Genomic DNA, 11,199 nt, shown 5'->3' with positions numbered 1-11,199 from the left:
GTATTCCGTCCTATCCATAATTAAATTTAGAGGTTAAATTCAAATTTGAGCTAATTTAAATTAAAATTTCGATACTTATTATAGATTCGAGGAGTAATTGAACTTGTTTAATTATGCCGCATTTGCCGCTGCGAAGCACATATGCCACCTAACTGGCCGGCAGTCTTGATCAATTGACCTCTGCCTACCCAAATGGAGTAACATCACCATGTCATTTCAGATCAGGGCAGCATTTTTACAGAGCTACAGACACCGAGAGAATCCACAAGTCAGTCAAATGATGTGGATTCGGTCCATCGGACGGCACCGGCCGCTCCCTGGAAACAAAATAGCCAGCCAGCAACCACCGCAGCAGCAGCGGGGAAAGAAAACGACGGCCACCCACATTATAACCAGTCTTGCTGTGACGGCCGATCACACGTCTAAATTAGCAACAGATAACCACCACACGATCGAATTAAATTTTTTTTGAAAGCTCAACGGGGGAGGGGGAAACCCCTCCACCTGAAGTGAATATTATTGAATCATATCGAGGGTTTACAGAGTTGCTCGCAAAGCAGCATAGGGCTTACAGACGGAGACCAAACGCTACAAAGTCACACAAAATAGGCTCTAAGAGCGGACAACCATGCATCTACAGGTTGCCGACTGTGGCGACGGGGAAGCCGGTGAAGCCAGAGGTCACAGTGCGTCGCGAGGAGGGAGAACATCTGCCTGGGGTGCAAGCGCTGGGCGTCGAAGACCATGCGGTTCCGGCTCTTCCAAATGATCCGGAGGGTCAGCAGCACCAAGGTGTGTCGCACCGGCGGGACGAGGTCACTGTGGGCAGCGGCGAGTGACGCGCAACCCTCAGCCAGGTCGGTCGCCGAGGCCGCAACATGCGCCCCAAGGCCGGCAAACCAGGGCTCCAACCGAGGGCACCTGAAGAAGAGGTGCAGCAGGTCCTCATCGCTGCTGGGGCAGCAGGCAGTCGACAGGATCCCGTGCCTATGGAGCAACACACGCGTCCTGGTGTTCCCGTGACGGGCGATCCAGAAGAACACTTTGACCTTGAGTGTGGGAGCGCGCAACTTGGTTTCTTGCATACAAAGGATAGCAGGCGACATATCGACGACGGCGGAGTTCGCTTTACATATCGACATATCGACGACGACGATTGAATTAATAAACCATCTACAATCTAGAGCACACTAGAGCAAGATGAGCATCCATGAAAAATAATCTTGTCAAGATAGTAGACATTCAGAGTTCGCTTTAGAGCATCTCCAACAGGCGCGCTAAATTGCGGCGCGCTAAACCGCCGATTCTGCGCGCTGTAAACAGCTACCGCGCGCTGGGCCGTATTTTCCCCCGCCGGACGCGCTATTATGCAGCGCGTGCGCGGGCGGAAAAAATCGTCCTCCGCCGGGCGCGCCAAAATACAGCGCGCGTGGGCGCGGAAAACAGTTTTGTGGACTATTTTGCAATCACAAAGATCACACATAATTCATGAAACAAATGATGTACCATAATTTAAATGGACACAAAGTGCAACATACATCACATAGTTCAAGAACGACACACAAAATGACGTAGTTCAACAATGACACACGACATATGGTTCAAATGGACAAAGTGGAACACATATCACAAATGCATATCACACTTCGGCATTTTCCAAGTCAACACCTTCTTCTTCTTCCTCGTCATCTTGGGTTGAAGGAGGAATAGTAGCATTCATGGAAGACACGAAGCCTCCCGGTGGTGCTCCCATACTCCCATACACACCACTCACCGAGCCTCCCATGGTCCCTCCAAAGACTCCTCCATAGCTTGGTCCTCCCATGCCGGCCATGCCTCCATAGCCTCCCATGCCGGCCATGCCCATGCTTCCCATGCCGGCCATGCCTCCCATGGTGGGCATGGGCATGCTTCCCATGCCTCCTCCAGACGTCGGCATGGCTCCTCCAAACATGCCTCCTCCAAACATGCCGGTAGTGGAAGTGTTCATGTTGGCTACCAACAATCTCTTTTTGGCCAACACTTCATCGCGAAGAAGGTTGATGTACTCCTTTTGCCTCTCATCCATATGTGAAGTATCAATCAAGAAAAGCTTCCTCTCCTCCTCCGCTAGGCGTGCATGCTCCTCGGTGGCTTGCCTCTTCTCCTCCAAAGCCAACTTCCTCTCCTCGTTGGCGGCAATCCTCTCCTCCAAAGCGGCTCTCCTAGCTTCAATAGCATCCATAGCCTCTTTCTCCAAGTTTCGTTGCATCTTTCTATCTTCATTTGCTTGCAACCTTGCATTTGCAATCCTTTCCATAGCCATGGCAATGTCATCATCTCCGGTCTTCTTTCCCTTCATTTCCTTGGCGGTATTCCTACCATGCACATTCCTCCGCCCATTGTTGACGGAGTGAGGAGTGGAGCTTCTCTTCTTCCCTTCATCACTTGAATCATCATCATCGATGATTGTTGCATCACCGGTAGCATGGGCCGCCATAGTTGCCGCATCCAACTTGCCGCGCGTCTTCCACTTCTCTTCATTCCCTAGCACGTCATAGAAATGATGCAAGGTGAATGACTTGCCAAGAATCTTGTTGCCTTTCTTGTTCTTCTTTCCCACATCCCTAAACAATCCTTGAGCCATGGAGTTCTACACATATGCGGAAAAGAAAATTGATGAGCTATATGAAGTAGAACCGTATTCTTCTCCTATGAGCCATATGGTGAACATAGTAGAATTACTTACCCTATCATTCTCATTAGTGCCACTTGGATTGAGAACATCGATGTTGGCTTGCACGCCCGCCCATTTTTGGCGGTCGGTGTTGATGCCGGACCAACGAGACCGAAGTGAGCGCATGGTTCGCTCGTTCCCACTTGTGTGTGTGTTGAACTAGTCCGTCATCCTCATCCAATATGTTTCTCTTGTTTGATCGGTACCGGTTGTTGGATCCATTCCAATTGTCAACCACGTCTTGCAAAGCAACTTGTCCTCCGCTATGGTGTAGTTGGCGGACCGACCGGGAGGGCGAGGTTCAATCAACCCTTCTCCTTCCTCATCTACATCCTCATATTCCTCCTCTCCATCAGCGGCTTCATGATGCATGAACGAGGATCCAACATTCATTGTCTCAATGAATGCCGCATCATCGACTCTACATTGCAATGAAATTCATCACTTCCCGGCTAGGTATGCATCTAAACTACAATTTGGACGAAAAGTAGTGTTTTTTTACCCCTCGGGCATTTCATCATGCACCGTATGTGCGCCCGGCGGAGGAGGAGGAGGAGGCGCCTGGTTCGTCGTCGTCGTCGTCGTCGGTCGGAGGAGGCACCTGGTTCGTCGTCGGAGGAGGAGGCTGCGGCCGGCGGGGGACGGGCGCCTTCGCTTTCTTCGGCGGCGCGACGGAGGCGGGACCGATGTGCGGCCGTTTGTTCGACGGCGCCTTTCCCTCCTCGGCGCGGGCCGCGCGCGGCGCCCGCGCGGCCATCCGCGCGGCGGCAGCGCCTGCGTGCAGTGCCCCGCGCGGCGGGATGAAGAGCGCGCGCGCAGCAACCGTTGCGTTGCCGCCGTCGGCGCCGCCGCTAGGGTTTGGCGGTGGTGCGGCGGAAGTGGCGGCGGCGGAGGGTGGGACGGAGTAGGGAGGGGTGCCGGAGGGGTCCTCCATCGTCGGGATTTCACCGGCGGTGCACGGAGACGACGGATTGGGCGCTCGGGCGGCGACGCGGAAGAGGAAGTTTCAGCGCGGGGGATTTTTCGCCCTTGGACGAGCGATGCCGCGCGCTGTAGCCGATGCGCCAGATATGCCGCTCCGGATTGTGCAAAACGCCGCGCGCCCTAAAAATTTTACAGCGCCGCACCGTTTACCGCGCTCGCTGGAGCGCCACATTCTCTCCCGCGCGCTATATCGGACGTTTTTATGCCGCGCGACCTATATAGCGCGCCTGTTGGAGATGCTCTTACAGGTAAAATGTAACAACAGTTTTCCTAACGTATGCAGGACCATATCAACATTGCGAACTCCACCTCCATCGCAGTTATGCTGAAAATGCTCCAACCCACCAAAGGAACAGTTTACAAATTACAACCCAGAGGTTTCTTACACGGACCAATCTTTTGCAACGTTTTCTTCTGTGATCGACGTCAACTGGACTGAAGTTGTGAACTCGCCTTTCAGTGTGCTGCACTGGTGCTACGTATTGTCTGATATGAACTCGCTTAACCTGGTCAGCTGAATAGTTTAATTATAGTACGCTTCTATGTGTGTGAGAGGGAAACTATTTGAATTATACTTTAGTTGATTCGCAAAAAAAAAAAATTATACTTTAGCACAATACCACTTTTTTTTACTTCCTTTTCCCCTCTTCTCTAATGAAAAAAGCAGATCACCTGCTGTTACCGTAGAAAAAAAGTGTCATGGACTGCATCCAGTGGCGTTTCGAGCGTGAATGATCATATGAGCTTGTCTGATGCGCCATTCGGGGCGGTCGCGTGAAGTGCCATTTTCAGGTCATTTCCCGTTCTGGGAAGACAACTGTATAAATCTCAGAGTCAGGTCAGGGCGCTTGGTTCTTCAGATGGCGACTGCGAGTGCTCGAGCCACCATGGCGATCCTCCTCCTCCTCGCCGCGCTCACCGCATCCCACATTGCGTCCTCTCTCGCCGACTGCCAGTTCAGCGGCTACCTCCCGGGCAGGTCCGGCGCCTGCGACCAGACCAACAGCCCGGACTGCTGCGTGGACGGGCAGCAGTACCAACGGTTCCTCTGCTCGCCGCCGGTGACCGCCCCCGCGACATGGGCCGCCCTCACCGTCAACAGCTTCAGGGAGGGCGGGGACGGCGGGTTCCCGTCGGAGTGCGACATGGCGTACCACGACGACTCGGAGATGGTTGTCGCGCTCTCCACCGGCTGGTACAACGGCATGTCGCGCTGCGGCCGGAGCGTCAAGATCACCGCCAGAGGCGGCGCCTTCGTGTACGCCACGGTGGTGGACGAGTGCGACTCCGTCAATGGCTGCGACGCTGAGCACAACTTCGAGCAGCCGTGTGGCAATAACGTGGTCGACGCCTCGCCGGCGGTGTGGTTCGCCGAGAACGTATCCCATGAAACGGCACAACTCATGAACCAGCTGCACCGGTGTATTCTGGGCCTTTGGATGTGAAACGAAGCGATCTAGTGAGATGGTGAGCTGCTTGCACAATTCCCGTCCAGCTAGATGGTGGGCTGCTTGCACAATTACACAAGGGACCTTGTTCTTATTGTTTTTTCAATTAAGCAAAATTTCCTCCATGGATCTGGTCGTCTCTCTCCAGAAATCCATCTGTCTCTCTCTATTCGATCATGTTCTGTATCTCACCCGATCTAGAGCGAGCCAAGTTTCTCTCACTTTATCTTGTTTGTGATGGGAATTTGTTGTTTGGAGCAGTCATTAGTTTGGAGAGAAGTTGGGGATGGTATTTGGACGGGGATCTCATTAGATCTCGGATTTCTGTGGGAGCTCTAAGCTCGGAGATAATAGGAAAACTCAAATTTAAAATAGGAAACTACAGGCTTGGCTATGCTTGAGTGAAATTCGCCGCCGTTTTCGTGTGCTGGAAGCCGGACCATGGAAGATCCAAGGACACGAATGGCTCAGCAATGGAAGCTCATACACGTACAGTAGAGGGAAGAGGAAGACGATGGGATTTGAAAGGAATTTTCGTGCAAATTAACTGCCTTAAAAGGTTTCTTTTGTAAAATGTACCAACAGTAAATCTCGTACGCTCAGTTTGAATCCAAAGGCTCACAATCCATGGTGCAGCTGGTGCATAGGTTAGTTTGTTTCACTGGATACATTCTCGTGGTTCGCCCTGGGTCTCGACAAGGATGTTGGTCTAGAGGCCGTCACCTGGTCTGACGCGTAAACAGCTTGCCTACATGTGTGTTTGTTGCAACATGGTGTATATCACTATATAGATTCTTTTATTCCTTCTGAAATTGAATACATAATACCAGTACATTCCATCGAAATGTATGTTGACCAGGGGTTTCTACTTGTAAATAAATAAAATTTCACAAATAGAATGGTTGGAAGATTTGGGCACGTGGAAGGGAACGGGCGTGATGCAAAGAAGACAGCAGCAGGAGTATCAGGGTTAGAAAGATGATTAGTAAAGGAAGAACACACAAGAAATGACTGAAGTTAAAAAGGACGGGACAACTAGTTAGTAGACAACCCCCACCAAATTAATCTACTCATTAACTAAGCTAGCTTACCTCTAGTAGTTGAACTATCCATGCCCCTGTCGCTACTGCGTATGCATGCCAATCAACTCTGCTGGCCGGCAGCTGACCTCTGCCTACCCAAATGGAGTGCCATCAGCCTGTCAGTTTCAAATCAGGGCAGCATTTTTACACAGTAGTTCCAGAACAACGGACAGACAGACAGAGAGAACCACACGTGTGAATGAAATAAAATGCTGTGGATTCGATCCATCGGACGGCACCGCCGCTCCCTGAAAAGTGAAAACAAAATAAGCTAAGCAACCACCGCTCTGCCGGCGAAAATGACGGCCACCCACATCATAGCCAGTGCTGCTATGGCGGCCAAAAATCACGATTCTAAATTAAAAACAGAGACAACAACAACCACTCAAATGAACTAATAAACAGATGCTCTCGAGTTCAAGCCAGCTGCAGACAGTTTACAGCATCCACACAATGACACAAAGAATCTTGTAGAGATAGTACACACTCTGAGCTGGATTTACAGGTACGATCATGATAATGACGATGTCAATCAGTGGTTGAAAATCTTGCAAATCCAGCAAAATCTCTGGAGCAAAAGCGACAAAAAAGGATTCCAAATATTCACTTGGTAAGAATCAAGAGCTCTTTCCATAGTTGTCCTAAAGTATACAGCACCACAATAACATTGTAAAAGTGGTCCATCCTCCATCACAGGCAGAACAATTACAATATTTTCAGAATATCTGGGTGTCAGATGAGATTGGACTTCACCATCCACTTCAGGTTCTGCACGAAGCAGGCCGTGCTCACTTGGCATACACAGTCAGCCTCACCTTGGCGGTGACATCGGGGTGGAGCTTGATCTCAGCGACATACTCCCCGACCTCGCGGATCTCCGGAACCTCCACCAGGCGCTTGTCGACGTCCCTGCGTGAAAAAAGGTTCATTTGCCCGTAAGCAAAGCGATAATTACAAAAGTGTTGCTGGTTATACCAACTCGAAAGGATTCACCACCTGTTAAGCTGTGACTTTATGATCTCGACGAGATCCTGCGACGTGACACTGGAGAGTACAGTGAATTTTTGTCAGAGGATGTGAACAGGGAAAAGGAAGACATATGGAGAATTGTTCGACTAGGACGACTTGCCTCCCGAAGATTTGCTTTCCTTTTCCACCTTTACGTGGCACCTTGAATGCCCCAATAGTCTCGAATACTCGCGCAAGTTGTTGTGCCTCTTCTTTTACCTAGTTAAGCATGGACATTCACGAGCTTATATGAACAACCAGTACAGGATTCAGAGGAATGCAGCATGCCCAAGACTTGGTATTTTCAGTCTGTTAAGGATAATGAGGTTAAGCTGCAAGTCTGAAACTATTCAGACAAAATAAGGATGCTGGGGTTAATATGTGATGCATATCTAGACACTAAAACATGTCTAGATGCATTCGTATCTAGACAAAACTGAGTCAATTAACTAGGACAAAGGGAATACTAAGTGTAAACTAAAATTTTGCATTGAGCATTAGAAAGTTCTTTTCTTACCCGCTTCTTTTCAGCCTCTATTCTAACCTGCTCCAGTTCCATTTCCCTGAAAAGAGGAGCAGCAGAAACTGACACATTAACCTTATTCATGTTTATACAGAAAACTGAACATTGCCTGTCAGGTTGAACACTTTCGCGGGTGTACAATATAGAATGTATCAGAATGTTATTTGAAAACATGGGAACATATGCATGTCAATCCTAGCTACAGACAACACAACTCCGCCTTCAGAAAATAATATGCAAGACAAACGACTACATAACATCTCATGCACAAATAGGAGTCCATTGGCCCTTAAAACAAGCATGGGACGAAGAACATCGCAAGGATCCTACATGCTAAGCATCACAATGTACCAATAAATTATTCAATGGATAATGGAATTACCAGGAAAAGTATGATGCTGTGAGACCCATCAAACAACAGACATAAGTAAACAACACTCAGATCCTGCCGTGGCTGCCTATATGTAAGAAGAAGGCTAACCTATATACCGAGAAATGCAAGATACGGCACGGAAATGGTTGCAGAGGAAGTTACTTGAGGACGTCTGGAGTGAGCAGAGTGGCTTTCCCCTTGGGGAGGAGGAAGTTGCGGTAGAAGCCGGCCCGCACCTTCATCGTATCCCCCTTTTTCCCACCCACCTCCTCAATGTCGTCCATCAATATGACCTACATAAACCCATTAAACTGAGGAAAAGAGCATCCAGAAAAAACACATGATGCTACAGAGTGCAGAAAGCCATAGTCAGTCAGGCCATGATGATGGCACAGTCTTTGCGCATCGTCAGTCATTTGGCTGTAATTGGCAGATGCAAACGTATTCTATCCTAATACCATTGTGCAATCATCCAATTTCTAGACCATCTAACAAACCCCTTGTCGAAACCGAAACAATGACAAGGGGTTTGTTAGATGATCTAGAAATTGGATGATTGCACAATGGTTAGGATAGAATGCACTTGCATCTGCCGATGGCTAAAATGTGCAGACTTACTTTCCATTTCGTTGTACAAGTATGAAAAATGGCTAGAATTTCAATGCCAAGAGGCGGCTAAAATGTCAGACTTGCTTCCCATTTCGTTGTACAAGTATGAAAATGGCTAGAATTTCAATGCCAAGAGGCGGCTAAAATGTGCAGACTTACTTCCCATTTCGTTGTACAAGTATGAAAATGGCTAGAATTTCAATTTCACTTGACCACTTGAACCGTTTCCAGATGAGCTGGAGCATGGACAGTGCACTACATTGCCACTGTTTTTTCAGAGTGTCAAACATCACCGGGAACATTTCCTAACGCAAACAAGTATCACCTGGAAGGAACAACTAATTCGAGCGTGTGTGGAGCATCACCACTACTGTCAACAGTCCAATGTCCAATCAATCGGCCAATTCTTTCAGCGTATACAGGCGAATGTCTGCAGAAAAAAATGGGGAGAGTAAGCCTGACAGACGACTGACCTGGCGATACTTCTTGACCTTGCCCTGGGCGACGATGACCAGCGACGGGGCCCGGCGCGTCTGGAGTCCGCGCGGCGAGACGGTGGAGGCGGAGGAGGATGATGGTGCGAAGGCGGCGGTCCAGGGCAGCGTGGATGCACACGACGGCGACGCCATTGCGCAGGCGGTGTGTTTTTCCTGCTCTTTCTGAGCTCGCCTCGCAGGGACAACAGCGTCTCTTATCCAATCTCCAATCCGAGCAAAGGTGAACGGATTTGGTAATGTTTGGGCCTGGGCAGCGGGCTCTGTATGGGCTCCAAGTTCTGATGGCCTGCGATATTCTTATGGGCCGTCAGCTTTTCCTCTCCCGGTTTTTTAAAAACTTTTTTAATGAATACTCCCTCCATTTCGACGAATGAGGCTTTAAAAAAAGTCAAGCTAAATAAATTTTTTATCATAAAAACGCTGTTGACAAATTTAATACGTATTATATAGATATTATCTAACGATAGTAATTTTATATTATATACATGTTAATAATTTATTCTAAAAACTCGATCAAACTTTACTTAATTGGACTTTTCAAAAAAATAAGCCTTATCAATTTGAACCGAGGTAGTATTCAAAAAATTTATGAATAGTTTTTTTTGCCACCAGAAGATAGGATCAGTTTTACTCATACCATATTCTTCATTATATTTTTCTCCTAGATTCGGCGCCCAACAAATAATGACCGGCCACGGATTTGAATCCGGATATATAGGACCATAGATTTGAATAAAAAATGGAGCCGACTCGGGGAAAAATAGTAGTCGATAAATTCTCTCATATATAGATATTTATATTTCTAGTAAAAGTTGAAAGGGATTCATATTTTTCAGACATGCGTGATACAATTAGTTAAGAAAATAGAGATATGATTTATGCCAAAAACCAAACATTGATGAGACGGTATTGAACGGTTACACCGTAAGCTTGGGCGGTGGTAAAATTCGGAGCTATACATACTCGCCAAATGAATAGGGTAATTTTAGTGTATTGGCCTCGGCTTTTGATTCAGAAATCAGATTATCCGATTTAAAATATTCGGATTGTCCTAATTATTATTCTGATAATCTGTATCTACATGCTATCTTTTATACCATATCCTACACCCATATCCGGTTTGATACTTCGAAATTGGATATCCTTATCCGTCCAGATTTTTTAAAATTCGATATGCATACTTTAAAATGGATTCGAAGCCAGAGTCAGTACAAAATTATCTTACCCCTGATCATGATCATTTTTTGTTTTCTTATATAACTTTTTCATCAACCCATGGTTCATCTGCCACCTGTGCTTCGTCCCTCTTTTCCTCTTCAAGAGGCGGGGCCAGTAGGCCATTCTCCGGCTAGCTCGTCTTCTACATCATCAGCATGCTGATTGTCACCTTCTTCAATGTCATCATCAGCTTATTGTCCACTTGTAATTCTTGTTCTTGTTTCTCTAACCACAATGACGTTGCTCTACTTGTACTTTATTTTCTAGAGTAGTTCCAGAAGATATTCTCCTCTCAACAGAAGAATGCCACTGACCGTCATTCATAAACCCTATGTGTGGGACTGTGGGAGAAACCAAGGTCAATAAACAAAGTACTCCGTAGAAGAATGTACGAGTACCTAAATCGGATGCCGAAATGGAGACGGACCTGCCGGATAGTGGCAACCGCTGCCGTCCGCGGCGGATGCCACCGGACAAAAACCTCCCCGCGGACTCCACGAGGCTTCCCAGACCGGCCCAACCCAAACCGCCCTTTAAAAACTCCTTCCCGCGTCACGCCCAGACAGACATACACACAGAGCGCGGCGTGCGACGGCGACATGGAGGCCGAGACCTTCGAGTGCGCCGGCGACGCGGCGGCGTTCGTGCTGTCCCGCCTCCCGCACCCGGACAGCGCGGCGGACGCCGGCCGCGCCGCCTTCGTCGACGCCGCCACGGGCCGCGCGCTCTCCTTCGCCGCCC

The 11,199-nt window shown here is 48.4% G+C and overlaps 2 protein-coding genes across 2 annotated transcripts; one reads left to right on the top strand and one right to left on the bottom strand.

The window, feature by feature from the left end:
- Nucleotides 1–4,587: 4,587 nt before the first annotated feature.
- Nucleotides 4,588–5,887, top strand: LOC124690983 (putative ripening-related protein 5). Its single transcript, XM_047224286.1, has 2 exons — nucleotides 4,588–5,063; nucleotides 5,824–5,887. Exons 1-2 carry the CDS (start codon nucleotides 4,588–4,590, stop codon nucleotides 5,885–5,887), a joined length of 540 nt encoding a protein of 179 aa, XP_047080242.1.
- Nucleotides 5,888–6,701: 814 nt separating this feature from the next.
- LOC124693488 (50S ribosomal protein L9, chloroplastic-like) lies at nucleotides 6,702–9,387 on the bottom strand. Its single transcript, XM_047226960.1, has 6 exons — nucleotides 9,217–9,387; nucleotides 8,297–8,427; nucleotides 7,756–7,801; nucleotides 7,360–7,457; nucleotides 7,227–7,274; nucleotides 6,702–7,139 (listed from the first exon to the last, which is right to left on the bottom strand). Exons 1-6 carry the CDS (start codon nucleotides 9,370–9,372, stop codon nucleotides 7,019–7,021), a joined length of 600 nt encoding a protein of 199 aa, XP_047082916.1. The 5' UTR covers nucleotides 9,373–9,387; the 3' UTR covers nucleotides 6,702–7,018.
- Nucleotides 9,388–11,199: the final 1,812 nt, after the last annotated feature.

This window comes from Lolium rigidum, chromosome 2 (genome assembly GCF_022539505.1).
Source record: "Lolium rigidum isolate FL_2022 chromosome 2, APGP_CSIRO_Lrig_0.1, whole genome shotgun sequence".
NCBI classification, from domain to species: Eukaryota; Viridiplantae; Streptophyta; class Magnoliopsida; order Poales; family Poaceae; genus Lolium; species Lolium rigidum.
The sequence above is the reverse complement of the archived record's forward strand: the minus strand, read 5'-3'. Positions and strand labels throughout refer to the sequence as shown.